Source organism: Pseudophryne corroboree, chromosome 8 (genome assembly GCF_028390025.1).
Source record: "Pseudophryne corroboree isolate aPseCor3 chromosome 8, aPseCor3.hap2, whole genome shotgun sequence".
NCBI lineage: Eukaryota > Metazoa > Chordata > Amphibia > Anura > Myobatrachidae > Pseudophryne > Pseudophryne corroboree.
Window position 1 is genome coordinate 73,711,434 of NC_086451.1, and position 21,425 is coordinate 73,732,858.

Consider the following 21,425-nt stretch of genomic DNA (forward strand, 5'->3'; position numbering starts at 1 on the left):
TTTTGGCATGTGAAATAATTCTTTATCATATATTATTGGGGGTATTTATCAAAGCTCGGGGGGAGAGAGAGATAACATTGTGAGAGATAAAGTACTAGCTAATCAGCTACTACCCTACTTTATACAGGCTGTGGTTGAAAAATTACAGGAGCTGATTGGTTGTACTTTGGGGGTTATTCAGAAATGGACGCAGATCTTGCTATCCGCAGTAAGATCTGCGTCCACCTACTTACATGCTGGGGGCTGCCCCGCATGTGTATGGCGCTGCCCCAGCCTGGCTGTGCTGGCAGATGGTCTGGCGCCATTTTTTTTCACTGAGCGGCTATGTGTGACGTCACGCAGCCACCCAAAAATGCTCCCGTTTTGCCCACCACGCTGTGTCAACGCCCCTTCCCCCGACGAACGCCACTGTCAATCGCTTTGTAGCCGTATCATTCCAGGATGTGGCCAAAAAGGTCAAGAGTCGCGCACGTGCACTGCGGCTGCTGCACGCGCACTCTCTGGACGCAGCCGCTGCGTACAGATGCACAGCTACGTTCGGGTCTAAATAGACCCCTTTATCTCTCACAATTATCTCTCTCTCCAAGCTTTGATAAATATCCCCCTAAATAATAAAAATAAGGAGAAGAATATGACTTGCAGAAAATGAGCATTATTCTAATTGGTCAATAATTAAAAACAGGGACAGTTCCAGGGATTAATCTTTATATCCTATGACTGTCTCTGGAAATGAAGGTCAATTGGTAACTATGGATACTGTACAGTTCCTTAGATATGGTTTACCTATTATGCCTGACTTCTACTCAAATAATAAAATGCTACTGTAAAAGCAAATAGCTTCTTTTTTTTTCCCACCAGGTAGCTTGGGAAAAAGCCTTGGCACCACGGGGGTAATTCAGAGTTGATCGCAGCAGGAAATTTGTTAGCAGTTGGGCAAAACCATGTGCACTACAGGGAGAGGGAGGGGGGGGGGGGGGCAGATGTAACATGTGCAGAGAGAGTTAGATTTGGGTGTGGTGTGTTCAATCTGAAATCTAAATTGCAGTGTAAAAATAAAGCAGCCAGTATTTACCCTGCACAGAAACAAAATAGCCCACCCAAATCTAACTCTCCCTTTAAATGTTACATCTGCCCCACCTGCAGTACACATGGGTGGTCATTCCAAGTTGTTCGCTCGTTGCCGATTTTCGCTATGCTGCGATTTGTTGCTAAATGCGCATGGTACGCAGCGCGCATGCGCTAAGTTATTTTACACAAAACTTAGTAGTTTTGCTGTTGTTCGTGCGGCACTTTTCAGTCGCACTGCTGATCGGTGAATGATTGACAGGAAAGGGGCGTTTCTGGGTGGTAACTGAGCGTTTTCCGGAAGTGTGATAAAAAATGCAGGCGTGTCAGGGAAAAACGCGGGAGTGTCTGGAGAAACGGGGGAGTGGCTGGCCGAACGCAGGGCGTGTTTGTGACGTCAATTCAGGAACTAAACGGACTGAGGTGATCGCAATCTAGGAGTAGGTCTGGAGCTACTCAGAAACTGCAAGAAAATATTTATTAGCAGTTCTGCTAATCTTTCGTTTGCTATTCTGCTAAGCTAAGATACACTCCCAGAGGGCGGCGACCTAGCGTTTGCAATGCTGCTAAAAGCAGCTAGCGAGCGAACAACTCGGAATGAGGGCCATGGTTTTGCCCAACTGCTAACAAATTTGCTGCTGCGATCAACTCTGAATTACCCCCCATGTGACTCTGCATTGCCTATTATCTGTAAAATGCACCGATTTTCCTGATAAGTGATATTATTGTAGTGCTGAAAGCCTAATAGCGTGCAATCCTTAACTGTATTTAACAATAATACTAGTTAGTAAATATAGATGGTCTCTTGTATTAAAATAGAACATTCTGTGAATATAGCCTATGTTCCTGATACCAAGTATATTGTGGGGTTGAAACATCCGTAGAATGCACACTATTATCCGCGGGTAAGTTAGAGAATGTTTTACTGTATTTCGTTTTACGTCTTGTAACCGGTCCTTTAAACTTATTTCTTGATTTCTCAAAACAGATTTAGTTTTATTTTATTAGAATCCTTGTCTCTTATTTGTTATTGTATATACAATTTATTATTGTGTGTGTATATATACTGCAGACAAAGAGAAGCACACACAGCATTTTTTGCACTGATAAGATGCGTTTGATATCATTAAGATTCACTTCATTCTTTCTCTCCAGTAAGCTAAAAAATTTTTGTCCATTTTTCATTGATCTGATGTACCTCTGATGAAGTCTCATAATGGGGCGAAACGCATAAGATGATGGTGTAGTATTGGTCTACCATTGTGGAAGATACTGTGGTGAGCTTACTCCCTTTAGAGGGTGGAGACAGGAAACTGGTGACATCTTTTCCTTAGCGGTGGCAATAATACTGCATCACTAAAGAGTGTTATGCAAGTAAAAATCATGGTAAACATTTTTTATACCAGTAAATATTTTAACAATAGTTTTGGGCGATTTGTTGGCATACGGGTATAATTCCAGAACTCCTAAGATGCAACTGTACAGGGACATTTCCGGTGGCCTATAAAGAAATGTTTGGAGAGGACTCTCCCTTTCTCATTGAGTAGCTGAAAATTGGACATGGCGGCTGACCACACATAGGACCTGATTCAGAGATGAACGGAAATTCAAAGCTGCTTGTAAGGTGCTTTGAATTACCGTCTGATTTGAAGGAGGGAACATACAAGAGACGTCTCAGTAGAAGAGACGCCGCCTGCATTTAGCTGCCATCCCAGCACTGTGACTGATGTCGCAAGCTAAGATCCAACACAGCGACCATCGGTCACGATGTTCAAGCAGCTAGCTATCACTGGCTATTCCATTATCCAGAAGGGGGGTCTGCAAGGTGTCACACCCCCGTTTCAGGGAACATCGCTGGCTATTCCATTCTCCAGTTTATGAATCTACAAGTCTGTAGAGACCACTGCTGTTAACTAGAAGTCTGGAAAGGAAAATGCATGCAGTAAATGTCTGCTGTCACTGCAGGGAAGAGATGGGAAGTATGATGATCAGATTTAGTACATGAGAAACATTTCAGTGATGCACAGTGATTCTCTACCCAGAATTCCGAATCTTAGCAGCAAAGGGCTGGTCTACATTCCTCCCTCAAGGGTTTGGATAATAAAACAAGTCACATTATTATAGCATGTTTCCCTCTATATCCAACTATTAAAATAAGCTGGATGCAGAAACTGTGTTTCATTAGAAGCAGTGCTTTCCTTTCAGCGGAGACTCACAGCAAAACTCTGTTCCGTCTGGGAAATCTGCTCCATCCATTCCGTAAATCTCTGTGTGTGACAAGCCTCCTTCTCCCTCCATGTATCATGATGTCGCCCCTGTTACAAGCAGCCCTTGCCCTCACTAATATAAAAGCATTAACAGGCCAGTTACTCAAACAAGGTCGGCGCACTTGTGACCTCTGACTGTTGCCACAATCTGACTGGTTACAAGTTGTCCTATTCTGTTAACTTCTTTACTGATTGAATATAACAAGGTGCCCAGACCCTAGTAGAAGGCACATTAATACTGACAAATTATGAACTCTGGTAATGGAACCAATTCTCCTGGAATGTCAGACTTCCTACTGGGGATTTAAGTGGCCCATAAGTGGAAGTAATCAAAATGGTTTATTTCCATGTGATTTTTAATATACTAAGACATCTGTTTTATATATATATATATATATATATATATATATATATATATATATATTTATTTGTAAGCAAACACACAGAAAAGCATAATCCAATCCGATCTTTGACACTATATGTGCCCAGGCAAACCCAACTTCAGTGCCTTACTCACAGCATATCCGGGATCCCCTGGTTCACCTCGGTCTCCGCGGTCACCTACAGTGCCCTTGAGAAATAGGATATTGCATTATAATGCATTCTGAATGGCTCCCCACAAGTATAAATAGGACCTCAAGACAATGATCACGACACTACACCCAAATAATGTATTGTAAGGTAAGAGAATTACTGTTTATACAGCAGTGTTGTAACAGGGCATGTTTTCCTGGTCTCCCCATAGAATCACATCTGAAATAATTAGTGCCACCTCTTTTAAATGTATCAGTTAGTACTGAATACACCAGCAAGGAGATATGGAAAACATGGACTGTTTACATAGGTACACACTTGTACAATTATACTTATCCGCTTCTTCTTACTACAATTACACTGAATTACAGATAAAAATGCAGATTCATGTGTTAACACTAGCATATTGTACCATTCCATGTGTGATGCTCATCTCTTGAAACCATCTGCTGACAAGGTTGTGACTGCAAGAGCAGAACCACGGGACAGAACGGTCAGTGTGTACACACTTCAAAGTTTGTCCGACAATGGGGGTCATTACGAGTTGATCGCTCGGTACGGATTTTCGCAGCGCAGAACAGGGCTAATCTGCGCATGCGTATGCACTACAATGCGCACGCACGTCGTAAAAGTACAAAGAGCTTTATGGTTTTGCACAGGTTCTAGCAACGCTTTCAGTCGCATTGGCGGACGTAAGGAGATTGACAGGAAGTGGGAGTTTCTGGGTGGCAACAGACCGTTTTCTGGGAGTGTTTGAAAAAACGCAGGCGTGGCTGGGCGGGTATCTGACGTCAATACCGGGTCCTTTGTTGCAGCAATCATCGCACAGGATAAGAAACTACAGGGCTGGTCTTGTTCTGCACAAAATGTGTTTTCTGCCAATCGGCTGCACATGCGTTCGCACTCAGGCAAAGCAAAAATACACTCCCCCGTGGGCGGCAACTATGCGTTTGCACGGCTGCTAAAAGTAGCTAGCGAGCGATCAACTCGGAATGAGGGCCACTGTACCATCGCATCTGAAGGAAGGATATTAGAATGCCCATAAAACCTGGTCTTCAGATGCAATCAGTTCTCTTCTGATGAAACATGATCATAGGTGTGTACACACTCTTAAGATATCTCATGAACAGGTCAGGAATCGGAAGAACTGCCCAACAACTGTATAGTCGTGAACCTTACTTAAGGGTTTCCTGAGGACTGGATTTGAAAAACACTGATTTGCAGCAATTGAGCTGTGTACACACCTATACAATAGTTGGCCCATTCTCCCGATATTGGGTAAATGCCCGTTGATTGTATAGGTGTGTATGCAATACTGATGCAGAAGCGTTAACCAATAACCAATCTTATAACGCTCCTGCAATGGTCGGGATCCCCATAGAGCAGCCCCCCACCTCCTCCCCGCTGCTGCCCACTCCTCGCAGGAGGTCATGGCTGCCCGGCTGATCGGGGGCGGTTTAACCCCATCACCCGGGCATCAAACAGGTGTGTACCCAGCAGTAGACTGAGAGGATGGATCTAGCAGAAGATAAAGGGATGATGAGGAAGAGACTAACAGGCCAACACCTTCGCAGGAACCAGCTAATGTTCGGTAATAAATATATAACATTCATCTCCACATATTTCCATTAGACAAATACAAAGGGAAACAGTGACTCAGGTAAGAAGCTTTTCTGTGGGTTGTCATAAAATGACATGTAAAGAAACCCTTCATTAAATCGATGACGCACAAGATTTTATGTTTGCATTGTCTTTTTGTTCATTAATTCCATTTCTTTATAAGACAGCCTGCATGTGTATCTGTCTCTATTATTTCCTATAGAGGCCCCCAAACATAGCAGGGCTCTTTACCATGGGAACGGATGCAATTAGCCTAAATAGACGAGTGACATCACTAGTGACTTCTCTGCAGGTCCCTGTAGTGAGTGTTACAGGCTGGAACACTTAATCAATAAGAAACATAGGGGGTCATTCCGAGTTGATCGTTAGCTGCATTCGTTCGCTGTGCAGCGAGGAGGCAAAAAACCCGGCACTTCTGCGCATGCGGCGCAATGCGCACGTGCGAAGGACTTATACAATGGCCGATGTAGTTTCACACAGGGTCTAGCAAAGCTTTTCAGTCGCACTGGTGGCCGCAGAGTGACTGACATGAAGTGGGCGTTTCTGGGTGTCAACTGACCGTTTTCAGGGAGTGTTTGAAAAAACGCAGGTGTGCCAGGAAAAACGCAGGCGTGGCTGGGCGAACGCAAGGGCGTATTTGTGGCGTCAACTGAACAGTCTGAAGTGATCGCAAGCGCTGAGTAGGTATTGAGCTGCTCTAAAACTGCACAAAAAAACTTTGGCGCCGCTCTGCGATACATTCGTTTGCACTTCTGCTAAGCTTGAATACACTCCCAGAGGGCGGCGGCATAGCGTTTGCACTGCTGCTAAAAACTGCTAGCGAGCGATCAACTCGGAATGACCCCCATAAAGCATAACAGGCGTCATTTCTGAATGACAAAATAGCAGAGCTCTTCTATTGGCACAATCCCCTAAGTGTCTAGTGGGTGCATTTACAGGCGCATGCATCAATTGGGAACGGTCTCCGGAAAATCAATCTACAATGTGAGTCCAATTGGAAATGCATAGGGTGGGAATAAATATATTTCGCTGAACTACTGTTTACATTTGATTTCCTGGAAATGGTTTGTGCGTTTCAATATTTATGGACAATTACTCGATACGTGTTTGAACTTTACAAGAGATTTTCTGTGTTATTTTAGTAACTGTATTCTACATAAAGACTCCATGGGGTATATTTACTAAGCTCCCGATTTTGACCGAGATGCCGTTTTTTCTTCAAAGTGTCATCTCGGTTAATCTCGGTCATTTACTAAACACTAATCACGGCAGTGATGAGGGCATTCGTAATTTTTTGCTAGTTCAGGTAAAAAATTACGAATGAATATACCATCGGTCAAATTACGCCTGTTTAGATATGAATCTCGGTCATTTACTAAGAAGTGCAAAGCAAAAAAACACAAAACACTGCCGTGAAAAATTACAACTCGTAAAAAAGTCCTAAAAAAAAACAGACCTGCTTTTTTTTTCCGTGATTTGAGATGCATGCAGGGATCCATGAGATCCGTGCATGTATATCAGTGGGAAGGGGTGGGAAAGTGCTTATTTTTGCCAAAAAAATTGCGTGGGGTCCCCCCTCCTAAGCATAACCAGCCTCGGGCTCTTTGAGCCGATCCTGGTTGCAGAAATATGGGGAAAAAAATGACAGGGGTTCCCCCATATTTAAGCAACCAGCATCGGGCTCTGCGCCTGGTCCTGGTCCCAAAAATACGGGGGACAAAAAGAGTAGGGGTCCCCCGTATTTTTAAAACCAGCACCGGGCTCCACTAGCTGGACAGATAATGCCACAGCCGGGGGTCACTTTTATACAGCGCCCTGCGGCCGTGGCATCAAAAATCCAACTAGTCACCCCTGGCCGGGGTACCCTGGGGGAGTGGGAACCCCTTCAATCAAGGGGTCCCCCCCCCCCAGCCACCCAAGGGCCAGGGGTGAAGCCCGAGGCTGTCCCCCCCCATCCAATGGGCTGCGGATGGGAGGGCTGATAGCCTTTGTTGTAAAATAAAAGATATTGTTTTTAGTAGCAGTACTACAAGTCCCAGCAAGCCTCCCCCGCATGCTGGTACTTGGAGAACCACAAGTACCAGCATGCGGCGGAAAAACGGGCCCGCTGGTACCTGTAGTACTACCACTAAAAAAATACCCAAAAAAACACAAGACACACACACCGTGAAAGTATAATTTTATTACATACATACACACATACATACATACTTACCTTATGTTCTCACGCAGGTCGGTCCTCTTCTCCAGTAGAATCCAAGGGCTACCTGTTGAAGAAATTCTACTCACCAGATCCATGGGTCCAGGCTCCTCGGCAAATCCAGGGTTAATCCACGTACTTGAATAAAAAAAAAAAACGGTGTCCCGACCACGAACTGAAAGGGGACCCATGTTTGCACATGGGTCACCTTCCCACGAATGCCAGAAACCCACTTTGACTTCTGTCTAAGTGGGTTTCTTCAGCCAATCAGGGAGTGCCACGTTGTAGCACTCTCCTGATCAGCTGTGTGCTGCTGTCCTCACTGACAGGCGGCACACGGCAGTGTTACAATGTAGCGCCTATGCGCTCCATTGTAACCAATGCTGGGAACTTTCTGCTCAGCGGTGACGTCACTTTAGGTCAACCGCAGGGCAGAAAGTTCCCATCATTGGTTACAATGTAGCGCATAGGCGCTACATTGTAACACTGCCGCGTGCTGCCTGTCAGTGAGGACAGCAGCACACAGCTGATCAGGAGAGTGCTACAACGTGGCACTCCCTGATTGGCTGAAGAAACCCACTTAGACAGAAGTCAAAGTGGGTTTCTGGCATTCGTGGGAAGGTGACCCATGTGCAAACATGGGTCCCCTTTCAGTTCGTGGTCGGGACACCGTTTTTTTTTATTTATTCAAGTACGTGGATTAACCCTGGATTTGCCGAGGAGCCTGGACCCATGGATCTGGTGAGTAGAATTTCTTCAACAGGTAGCCCTTGGATTCTACTGGAGAAGAGGACCGACCTGCGTGAGAACATAAGGTAAGTATGTATGTATGTGTGTATGTATGTAATAAAATTATACTTTCACGGTGTGTGTGTCTTGTGTTTTTTTGGGTATTTTTTTAGTGGTAGTACTACAGGTACCAGCGGGCCCGTTTTTCCGCCGCATGCTGGTACTTGTGGTTCTCCAAGTACCAGCATGCGGGGGAGGCTTGCTGGGACTTGTAGTACTGCTACTAAAAACAATATCTTTTCATTATCACAAATGGCTATCAGCCTCCCCATCCGCGGCCCATTGGATGGGGGGGGGACAGCCTCGGGCTTCACCCCTGGCCCTTGGGTGGCTGGGGGGGGGGGGGGGACCCCTTGATTGAAGGGGTCCCCACTCCCCCAGGGTACCCCGGCCAGGGGTGACTAGTTGGATTTTTGATGCCACGGCCGCAGGGCACTGTATAAAAGTGACCCCCGGCTGTGGCATTATCTGTCCAGCTAGTGGAGCCCGGTGCTGGTTTTAAAAATACGGGGGACCCCTACTCTTTTTGTCCCCCGTATTTTTGGAACCAGGACCAGGCGCAGAGCCCGATGCTGGTTGCTTAAATATGGGGGAACCCCTGTCAATTTTTTCCCCATATTTCTGCAACCAGGATCGGCTCAAAGAGCCCGAGGCTGGTTATGCTTAGGAGGGGGGACCCCACGCATTTTTTTTTGGGATTTTACATTGTTTAATTAAAAAAAAAAAAAATAAGAACCCCAGCACGGATCACACAGATCCGGCCGAGATTGATTGTAAAAAAAAAACGGCAGTGTTTTGCTAATCACTGCCGTAAAAATAGGTAAAAAAAAACGAATGACATCGACATCGGAAGCAAAGAAAAATACGAATACGACAGCTTAGTAAATCCATCGTAATCAATTCAAAAAGTTGCAGTTTTACACTGTCGATGTCATTCGTGATTGAACTTTGACCTATTTTCGGAAATTACGAATCTTAGTAAATATACCCCCATGTTGTTTGCGTACTGATCTGTGATTACATGAAGCATTACTATTCTTTGGGGAGATTTAGATTTAAAAATAAATAACGTCCAAATGACTTGCAAAGAGGAGGATATGTAGTATAAATAATATGGACAATAAAGTGTGATAAGGTGCATACATTATGGTGATGGGAACGGATGTAGGATGTTAAATGACAGAATATGTAAAAGTCCTTAGTGTGGGTGACAGTCTCTATAAAGGTTATTTATAAACAGTGCAATAGCCGAGTGCAATGTTGTCTGGTGACATCAAGAGCCTGTCTGGGGGAAGCGCTAAGATTTGCCAGTCAAAAAGCAGCATCTGCGGGTGGGGGGGGTGTGTGCAAAATGCAGCATCTTCTAATGGAAGGAGCTGGCAGGTAGGGGGCGCTCCCGGTGGAGCATAAGCCAGGCACACGAATGTGAATAGTTGCTGAAAATAAAATAGATATAGGAGAACCAATAGGTGGTGAAAGCACATTTTTTGTATGTGTGCATATATATGTGTATGTATATGTGGGCAGATCAGTGTGTGTACATGTAAATACATATCAATGTTTGTATATATGGGTAGATGTTTTTATATGTGTATATACAGATGTGTCTTCATACAGCCAGCCTCAATACGCCATGCAGTGTTCCATGTAATACTGCTAGCACTGCTGAAAACGTGTCTAAGCTGCAATGTGATACTGCTAGGACGCACTGAGAGACTCTGCTGATTAATTTGACATGCGGCCAGAGGTGTAGCTAGGCGCCATGGTGCCCGGAGCAAGGGTATGTTTTGGCGCCCCCTCCCCTGTAATGAATTGGGGGCCTAACCAACATGTGATGGTATGTTACATTTAAAAGAAAGAATATTTAAAAATCCTAAATTGGTGACAGGGCCAGTCAGGAGCTGGCTGGGCAGGGTGCCATCTGCCCCTCCCCCCACCCCCGGGCCAGTGCTATTTAAGTGTTCCAGGGCCATTATTCCATTGCATTCCCTGTGAAAAGCTGGGCCACTTGCTTGAGTCTGGGTCTGGTTCTAGACCTTGTGGAGCTCAGGGCAAAAGTTTTCTTTGGGTTCCCCCAATGTTTAAAATAGGGTCAGTGCGTGCCGAAGGCTTGCAACAACAATATAGGGGCATGGCTTCATTGGGAAAGTGCGTGGCCACAGAATAGTACCAATTCACATTACACCGCAGTGTAGTGTCCATTATTCACATTACACCACAGAGTAGTAGCCCTGATACACGTTATGCCACATTGTAGAGCAGCGCGCCCTCAGTTTGTGTACAGATTCAGAGACTCAGTCGCACACAGGTATACAAGTGCCGCATATCAAAGTAATCAGACACATTTTCAGGCAAAAAAAAAAAAAAAGACGCTTGACGCTGGCAGATGCTCACGAGATGTGGTGCACCGAAAAGGGCTGTTTGGCGCAATTGCAGCTTTGATGTACGAGGACACATCTGAATTCTACAGGTAATCGGAAGGCATCCTATACGTCAGTAGGACATAACTGCCCTATCCAAGTGGAGTTTGAACTGTTTTTATTAAAGAGACATAGGGGGTCATTCCGAGATGATCGTAGATCACAGCTACGATCATTCACACTGACATGCGGGGGGACACCCAGCACAGGGCTATCCCGCCCCGCATGTCAGTGCCGGCCTACCCCCCCCTCCCCCCGCAGAAGTGCAAAGGCATCGCACACCGATGATGCCTTTGCACTTCAAGAGCAGCTCCCGACCAACGCAGCTAAGTGTGCTGGCCTGGAGCTACTCAACGTTCCCCAGCCTATAACATATACTAACGGGATGCAGTTAATTTGCCAGCTGTCGGGAATCCAGTCACACAGGGGCTATTCCGACTCATCGGTGTCCACGACACCCATAGTTTGGGAATAGAACCTGTGGCGGCCGGGATGTCGCTGTCAGTATACTGACAGCCGGCATCCCGGCCGCCAGTAAATTATACGGATTCCATACGAACTGCCACATGTAACAAATACAGTCCCGTGTTCCCAAAGTCCTCCACACAAGAGGCTTACTGGAAAGAGCGGATGTTATCCCTGGAAAGGTCTCTTATCCCGGACATTAGTCTGATGTAAAGGAATTTAGATGGAAACACTGCAATAAGTTGCACTGAACAAATTATCATTTATCCTCAGCTGCATATTTATATGACATTTATTTAGTCTTTTATTTTAAGGCCTTTAAATTGTATTTATCTGTTATAATGTGTGGGTTTATTAATAAATGTCATTTAACTAGGAATATTCCAGCCATTATTAGTGTTTAGCCACAGCTGCGGGTCTATTAACTCCTTTCTCCGCAGACTGATTTTCTCAGAGGGAGGAATTCCAAACACCTGGATATAAGTGCGCACCTACGAATGCACTAGGTGGGCAATTAGGGACAACTGCGCGGACAGCTCTGAACTTTGGCGCTCATCACAGAGAGTATAACTGGTGGAAAATATAAATGGCAATAAATATAAAGACTATTATGAATAAAGGGTGGCGATCTGAACGCTTAATTACTTAAAGGAAAGCAAGTTACAATACTGGATAGTAAGCGTCAATCTGGATTTTACAACAACACATGGCAACAGGTCTTACTCTGTCTCCAGGTGCCCCCGGAGCACCTTCCGTCTTGCCATCATCCCCTTGCTCTCCCTGTAGAGAAAGACAATATAATATTATACATATGACATCAGGATAATGGTAATGACAACATGACATACTGTAAGCTGCTACGACGTACTGTGTTCTACATCTAATCCAGTAACAGTATAGCAGTGGAATACTCCGCTTTAGTCTGAGCATTCCTGTCTATGCCAGCTGGCTCTGCACTGCACATCCCTACTATGTGCTGCGCGCTGCAAACAGCCAACGTGTGTGGAACGGGGACAAAGTGTCTAATTTATGTATGAGTTACATGAATGAAGGGGGTGGCACTGAACAGTCCAGGGAAGAGAAGCAAGAGATAACACATCTGAGGCTACAAATGCACAATGCAGAGAGGAAGATGGGTGCGCTGTAACTGGCTGGGGGCCCACACACGGATACATTCATGTACTTAGCCCATGTGAGGCTCCCGGTGGATGGGAACGGAGCACATTGTATACAAAATGAAGATCATGCTACATAAATCATGTGATCAAGGCTGTCCTGCAGGAAAGGAGTTACTGATATAATACGAAACTTTTCAATCTACAATAAATCATTAAAACTTTAGCTACTGTTTTCAGTTACTGCACGTTTCCATACAGCTACTTGAGCAATGTATTTACAGCATGCTATAGAGCAGAGGTTCTCAAACTCGGTCCTCAGGACCCCACACAGTGCATGTTTTGCTGGTCTCCTCACAGAATCGCAAGTGAAATAATTAGCTCCACCTGTAGACCTTTTAAAATGTGTCAGTGAGTAATTAATACACCTGTGCACCTGCTGGGTTACCTGCAAAACATGCACTGTGTGGGCTCCCGAGGACCGAGTTTGAGAACCTCTGCTATAGAGGTTGTGCTGACCTTTCAGACCGCACAAATAACCAGGATACGACCCGGCATATTGCCGGGTCCACACGTATCAGCGTGCGGTGTGAAAGCGCCAAGTCCGAATTCCCGGGTCGCCTGACCCGGTAATTCAACCCGGGTTATAAGCAGTGTTATTCCCGGGTTGAATACCGGGTCAGTGGCTGCATAAACGGATTCCTGGGTCGATGCGACCTGGGACCCGTTTACTAGATAGGGAGAGGCGGCGCGGAGATGAGCTCATCTCCCAGCGCCGCCTCCACCTCCGCCCCCGCTGCTATGGCAACTGAACCAGCATATTGCCGGGTCTGGAAGCCAGCGAAAGGGGTAGGAGAGTCTCCAATGCCGTATCCCACCCGGGAAGGACCCATTTTCAATTCACGGGTGGGATCCGGCATTGGAGTTGTGAAAGGGGTATAAGTTGCCTGACATAGCCTACAGCTTAAAGGGCGGTTTATCAAGTATTTTTTGCAGACTGATCACACACACACACACACACACTGAAGGCCTGGTGTATTTGACGCACACTGCTAAATGCTTTAGTTGTGCAGCATTGTGCCCAGGTGCATGCAGATGTTTCCTCATACACTTAGCCTCAATACACCATGCAGCGCAAGACGACTGGCACAAGTGATTCGCCAGGTCCAGGACCACACGGCTATGCTAGGGCCGGGCGTCTTTTTTTGCCTGGAAATGTAGCCACGTTCCCCTCCGGACAGCAAGGAATGCCCAGATACAGGCCAGTAACGAGGGATGTGCAGGCAGTGCCGACGCACAGTGTGCAAGGCTGTAGGGGACGACACAGTGCAAAGGCGCGAATACCCCATTATAGTCGCTGTTCCAGTGACTCTTGTATTTGGCACCCTGCAACCTAGAAAGCCACCTGGATGTGCCCTGCACTAAGCTTCCTGGTCCCTCGCCATAAGGGTCATATCGTCATGTGCCTAGGTGGGGCCTGGGGGGCATTTGTCGGGCTTAGCCCAGGACGTGTTCCTGCCTTGCTACAGCACTACCCCACCCCCATGAATGCTTCCTCTTCAACCCTTTATCTCATTTCTAATAGTGACATCTCCTTTCTGCACAAAATGGCTTCCATCACTATGGGGTATATTTATTAAGTGCGCTTTCTTTCTTTTTTTAAAGTGAAAATGTTGCCCATAGCAACCAATCAGATTCTACTTATCATTTATCTAGCACGTTGTAGAAGATTAAGTATAATCTGATTGGTTGCTATGGGCAACATCTCCACTCCTAAACCCACACTTTAGTAAATATACCCGTGTGTCTGCTGAAAGCCTTCGATGGCTACAGATGTCCGGCAGGGAGCACGGAGAGCCCAGAGTTCTCACTGTTCTTAGTAGGAGTTTCCTCTCTCACTGCTGGATGCTTGGCCTCAGGAACAATGGAAGTGTAGCCTAGTCCAGCTGGACTCAGCCACACAGCATTCGTAGAAAGAGGCTCTCTGACCTCCAGCCAAACACACGAGTCATATTCTAGCCTGAACTGGTTACAAGTCAGCTGAGTCAGCACATGTGCGGGAGAGGGGAGCGGGTTTCAGGGGCTCTCTGCACCCCCCCCATTATGCATACGCTGTGTTGCATAGGAGGTTAAGAGGAGAAGGCAGCTTGGTTTTTCTAGCTCATGAAGGATTCTGGGAATTACTACAGTAAATTCCCTCATTCCAGCTGCAGGCCAGTACAAACAGGATGGATTAATCACCCATCCTTCTGTGATACAGTATTTCTTATCTTTGAGTATACAAATAAACTTTCCAGTAAAAATAGGGAAAAAAAAGAAGGAAATTAAAGATCTCTCTGTATTCAAATGTCCAACTGTGCATTACATCACATGACACGACTGCATGCAGCAACTGAAGTTTGCTCTCAAACCCAGAGTTCAGCTTGGAGGAATGGCGAGGTGGTTGCCCTAAGCCCCGCCTCCTCCACACAGACGTTATAGGCTGCTTGCTTGATTCAAACAGTCAGAACCAGTTGTCGTTGTCGCTGCCCCTCCTCTAATGCATACATCATGAATAAGTGACAGCATCATACACAGGGCATAATGTGGGAGACATGGAAGGGAAGAGAATCCAAGTGCTTGAGACTAGTACTCACTCAGGATGTAGGAGCGGATAGAGGAGAAATGGAAACTGCTCCTGTATGGTTATAGCAGGTGAGCGTCAGTCTACATTAGAAGCACAGGGAACATGAGAGGCTGGGTCACGGCACATCTGTTGTACTCATTATTGTATACTTCATAATGAATAGTATAATTACTATCTGGGGCAGCACAGATGGTGTAATGGTTAGCATTACTGCCTCACAGCACTGAGGTCATGGGTTTGATTCCCACCATGGCCCTAACTGTGTGGAGTTTGTATATTCTCCCCGTGCTTGTGTGGGTTTCCTCCGGGTACTCCGGTTTCCTCCCACAATCCAAAAATATACTGGTAGGTTAATTGGCACCCTACAAGTTAACCGTGAATGTGTGCGTGTACATATGGTAGGGAATACAGATTGTAACTGGGGCAGGGATTAATGTGAATGGCCAAATACTCTCTGTAAAGCGCTGCGGAATATGTGTGCGCTATATAAATAACTGGTAATAAATAAAATAAATCATAATTATCCCTTTACAAATTCTATACGTTCACATTAGCTTATCAGACTTGTCTTCCTTCACAGGTTCTACAACAGGCCCCAATTTCCACTACATTCATCTTGCTGAATATGTCCACGTTTACAAAAACGTTTATTCGTGAAGCACTAATATAAACAGAAGATGATGATGATGGTGTGATGGGTTCCGCCAACAGTTTCACTCACTTTATTTGGGACAAAAAAAATTAGAGGTATGGGGCAGATTTTATGGACTGAAAAAAAAAAAAATATTGTCCTAATGGATGAGCCAGATTTCTGCTTTATAATACTGCCCTACATTCTCCCCAGGAGCAGGACATAGCGGCCATCGCTTATTTATTATACCTATATCATGTTCCTCAGCTTATGCCAAGGTAGCAGACCATTTTCCCAACGTAATGAATGACATTCCTCCTGGGAAAAAGTGTCTCAGACTCTGCTGCCTTTAGAAATAGGTCAACCATGCCAGTACTTGCCGACTTTCAGAGACTGCCCGGGAGACCGTCAAGTTTCAGAGTGTCCTCATCAGTGGTGGATTTTACCTATGGGCTGCAGGACTACAACCCTCCCCCCCCCCCCCCCCTCCCAAGTAAAATCCACCACCTCAGTGAGCCAGACTGCACTGGCTTCACTGTGACTGGCAGTGACTTCCTATTGGAAGAGCTACCTGCCTGTCACCCATTGGGAGGTGTTTCCTCACTCTGGGACTGCCAGTACGGCTTCGATTAGCAGAGAGCATGCTTCCTGTAGGAAGCCACTCCCTGCCTTTTGGGCAGTTCTACCCAGCTTCTTTAGGCTGCAGACGATGCATATAAGTCAGTGTCTTGCACCTTCCCAAGCCCCCCTCAATTATGTGCATGCGCCATTCCGGGTGCCTGCCAGATCCAATGCACAGGTGCAGGGACAAGGCTGTAACACAATAACTATAACATGTTACATATTAAATTGTTTATTCAGATATCTGTGTAAGGTGCATTTGGACAGATACTTTTACTAAGCTAGTCTTTGGCATATACAGAGCTTATGTAATATATGCTCTACCAGGGTGTCTAGGAGGCTCCAGAATGTTGTGGAATTCTCCCAAGTTCCCAAGACTGCCAGCCAGCCTCCTGGGTGTCCTGACTCCCCAGTGAAGTTGCCTGTCCATGGGCTTGTTGACGCGTTTCGCTGTGAAATTTAATATTATGGCTCAAACTCTACCAACCGATGCTATTAATCATGACATAAAGCAGTAGGGGGCAAAACCGTGATTCTCCACACGTCTGTTCTCTGCTATCTCCCAGAGGGAACTTTTTAAATGTTGACAACAAATAATTTTGTTTAATATATTTTTTAATAATCTTTTTATTTAACAAAAATAAAGGAAACGCAAGTACAATGAAGAATTGCAGCCATCTGCAGTATTTTGCATGTTTGGCTCATGCAAAATAGGAATGATAAACATCAGGAATAGAGGCAACATTTCCCCATTCCGTCGTATTGCCATATCAGAGGGGGAATGGTTAGTACTGAAGTTCTCTTACAACTATTATAGTTAGTTAAGGCATCTTATTAACACGCATAAAACATACAACCGGATCCGGCTACATGTACATATATTTTTTGCCAACAAAAATGATTTTCAGCAACCCCTTTTTTTTTTTTTTACAGACATGGCCAACAGATAGACGGATTAGGATGCAGAATGTCAGAAGAATGTGCACATAACTCGTACCAGACCAGATAATGGCTAAGAGGTCAGGATCATGTGATTGGAAGAGACAGAGTATATACAAAGGAGTCATGAATTTACACCCAGTACATTACTATGTTAGCCCTTAGCAGTTATTGGAGTGAGTCATTAGTATGTATTGTTATGTTTGAGTCTCTGAAAAGGGGAGATGTATCAAGCCTTGGAGATAGATAATGCGGAGAAGTTGCCCAAAGAAAGCAACCAGCTTCTGTCATGCATCTAGAACAGGCTATGAAATGACTCTCTCTCTCTCTCTCTCCAAGACTTGATACATCTCCCCTAGAGAGTTTAAATGGAATCTGCTGACCAGTGTATTCCCAGAATAACCCCACGGACACATCACTGCCAGTCAGTGTGACCTGTAGAGGGAGAATAGACGCTATAGGTCAATGTGCTTTGGTGGGACTCTCGGTGCCCCTGTACACAACCAGGAAGACAGCAAGACTGAAGCCGATTCGGCGCTACGCCTCGGCCGCAGGGAGCTTCATAAATGACCTCTAACTGTGAGACAGGGACCATTGTAAGATGATAAAACAATAACATACTACTACGCCAGCCCTGCCAATATATGCGCATGTGTTTTTCCAGAGCCTAATACAATGCACATAGCCGTTACATGGCCCAATATGCATAGTAGAAGAAAACATCTTGTACCAGACATTCCTATCATATGCTTTCCAGCTCAGAACACATTCATCATTCTCTATAAACGTATGCAAACTGCAGTCCTATAGAAATAAAAGGGTCAGGTTGAGATCTGACTATATTAATGCTCTACTCATTTTCCCAATATTTAACTTTTCAACCCTGATGTGGGCAGTGCTCACGTACCTTTTCGCCTTTTACTCCTGGAGATCCGATTGGGCCTAAAGGGCCGGCATGTCCCTGTTACGAGATAGAGAACACGTTCATGCATATAAATACATATATGCATATCTATACATTTGCCAGTGCGCCTTGGCTGTCACATTTCATATGCAGGAAGGGGATCTGTTATCCAGAGTGCACCAGACCATGGTTTCAGGATAAAGGCTTTTCCCCATTTATTTGGGCTTCTATGCATACAACATACTAAATTACATTTAAAATGACCCGTATGTCTTACCCCACACAGTCACTGTCATTTACCTCCACAATGACAATGGGCCTAATTCACATCTGATTGCAGCAGCAAATTTGTTAGCTAATGGGCAAAACCTTGTGTACTGCAGGTGGGGCAGATGTAACATGTGCAGAGAGAGTTAGATTTGGGTGGGTTATTTTATTTCTGTGCAGGGTAAATACTGGCTGCTTTATTTTTACACTGCAATTTAGATTTCAGTTTGAACACACCCCACCCAAATCTAACTCTCTCTGCACATATTACATCTGCCCCCCTGCACTGCACATAGGGGATCATTCCGACCCAGATAGTTTACTGCAGTTTCTCGCAGCGATCGGGTCGGAACTGCGCATGCAGTTGTCATTGCCTAGCGATCAACGTTTAGGGGGCACGGTCCAGCCAACGCAGGCGTGGCCGGACCGTTGGGGTGGGGGGGGGGGGGGGGGCGGGCCGCGGCGGCTCATGACATCACATGCAGCCGTTGCGGGCTGGGGAGCGACGACTAGATCCCGGCCAGCACGCCGCTGTGCGATGCCTTTGCACTTCTGTGGGCAGGGGGCCGGCACTGACATGCGGGTCGGACTAGCCCTGTGCTGGGCATCCCCCCGCATGTCAGTGTGAATGAATCGTAGCTGTGCTACATTTAGCACAGTTATCAACTCGGAATGACCCCCCCATGGTTTTGCCCATTAGCTAACAAATTTGCTGCTGCGATCAGGTCTGAATTAGGCCCAATATTTAGCAGTGCTCCTCACAAAGACTAAAGAAAAATAGTTTTATGATCTATGTGACATTATTATCCAACAGAAGTAATGATTTGCTTTCTCTTCCTGCTCTTTGGACATTTCTAGATTAAAAAATCCCTTACCTCTAGATTACTAAATGATAGTATTTCTCACTGGTCTGTAGTTGAAGATTATGTAATATACCAGTCGTCCCAATCTGATGTGCATGGGTGCCGTGGGTGTATAGTCCAATCCCAAATTGTTTGTAGGCAGCTATTTACCCAGACTGCTCTACTTCTTACAGCGCTTCGGAAACAGGTCATCTTTCTGCTGTGTCGGGTGAAACTACTTTGTGCAGCGGCACTTATTGCTCATCACTGCTGGTGGAGAACTTCCACCAGGTCACTGGGCCCTGCAGGCGGCATGACGCTCTCGGGAACCAATAAGCTGAGCTGTCCTTACTCCTCAGATGCCAGTCAAACGTGGGCAGAGGAAGAGAAGGAGACTGAGCTCTCTACTGCCCCACCTTCTGCTCGATGATCAGGGTCATACAGTATGTTGTTGGTGATGAGTATATTTAAATGGCATGTGGGGAGTTCAGACGGGCTGGGAATTACATGTGGCAGGTGAGGCAGTGTCTGATGGGCATGTAAATAGCATGGTGGGAAACCTATGGGCTTTTAATGGGTATGAAATGAGGTCTGAGGCACGTAGGGGTCTGATAGGCATATAAATAGCATATGGCTAATGCCTCAGAGATGGCATAAAAAAAAATAGTAGGGCATCGCATTCAGAGAATGTTTGGGGACCACTGTAAAGTATTGTAAAAGGTGCCCAAGAACTAGATCTTTGCTCTCAATACGTTACCACACATTTGTCAAAGAAACCTGCCTGCCATGCTACGCTGATTGGCTTTTAAAGTGTACCTGGTGCTTACTTACACTAGAATACAACCTATCAATGCACAATTGTCCTTTTATATAGAACCCAGTGAAGTAATACGTGTGTATCTGACAGCAGAGAGATTGCATTTAAGGTTTGTACACACAGTGAGATATTTCTTTCAATTTTGACTATATAGTCAAAATCGTAAGAAAATATAGTGCATATCGCACCGTGTGTATAGTCCTTGTGGTGCCGATGCGCGGTCCCGCGGGATCGGCATAGCAAGGAAAAATAGACTGTGCAGGCAGCCCAACATTGACTATATCGGCGGTGCCAGGGTCCGGCCCTGTAAAATAGTCAATGTTGGACTGTACGGCACACCGCTCTGTGTGTACACAGTATTAGAAGCACACTGTTGCAAACAACACTGCAATAACCAAGTACACTCAGTGGCCACACAACAGTTTGAAGTTATAAACACAAGTGATTTGCAACTACCACTCTGGCATATACGTAGCCATGAGACTATACTAGAGGAGAGAGAACATTACCTGATAGCCGGGGATTCCTATCTCTCCCTGTGCGCCCATCCTCCCGGGGGAGCCCTAGAGAGGAAGAACACGATTTGTTAGTTCCACAATCACATAAGCAAATGCTAAATGCAACCATGCGGCTGAGCCAATAACAAACATTCAATGTATATTTAGACACGAGGCCTCGTGAGAAGTCAGGACTCTGTAATCCCCTCTCTTCAGACCAGAATCGTTAGCAAAGACCACAGGATCCTCCAACACAGCCCAGTGCTTACAGGATATGCACCTATACGTCTCTCCTATTCCAGCAACCTTAGATTTCTGTGGCCGAGTTTCTATGGTCCTCACAGCTGGAGAATTGGAGAATGCAGGCAGAGGTCACAGTTCCTGACCGGGATCACCATAAGAGAACTATTGGCGTGAATCGTAGCGGCAGCTTCTGGGACAAGTCAATGGAGCCAATTTACGTGGTAGAAAACATGCAGGTACTCTCTTTCAATGCACTGGAGTTATTGGTGGTTGGTTGCTATGGGCAACTACACACTTCCATTTCTCTACTTTGCTATAAAATAACATTCATTGTCTCCCTGTGCACCTGGTACAAAAAAACCAAACCCTTTGTATACTTGTACATGAAAACCCTCAAAAATATGCAAACTTAACGGTGTACTTACCACTGGCCCTAAGGTGCCTCTACTTCCCTTCGGGCCTTGATTTCCTGTAGGTCCTATTTTGCCTGGAAGACCCGTTTCTCCAAGATGCCCTTGAATACCTTTGTTTCCCTGCAAAGTGGCCCCCAGAACAGTCAAATA

The 21,425-nt window shown here is 45.6% G+C and overlaps 1 protein-coding gene across 1 annotated transcript in view; it reads right to left on the reverse strand.

Moving 5' to 3' along the window:
* The window catches only part of COL27A1 (collagen type XXVII alpha 1 chain), a 453,351-nt gene that overhangs the window by 79,331 nt on the left and 352,595 nt on the right, over positions 1–21,425 (reverse strand). Inside the window, exons 39-43 of the mRNA XM_063936676.1 lie at positions 21,288–21,395; positions 20,632–20,685; positions 18,200–18,253; positions 12,084–12,140; positions 3,850–3,903 (exon numbers count right to left, since the gene is read on the reverse strand). Coding sequence (XP_063792746.1) covers positions 3,850–3,903; positions 12,084–12,140; positions 18,200–18,253; positions 20,632–20,685; positions 21,288–21,395 — 327 coding nt within the window. The remainder of the gene's footprint in view (positions 1–3,849; positions 3,904–12,083; positions 12,141–18,199; positions 18,254–20,631; positions 20,686–21,287; positions 21,396–21,425) is intronic.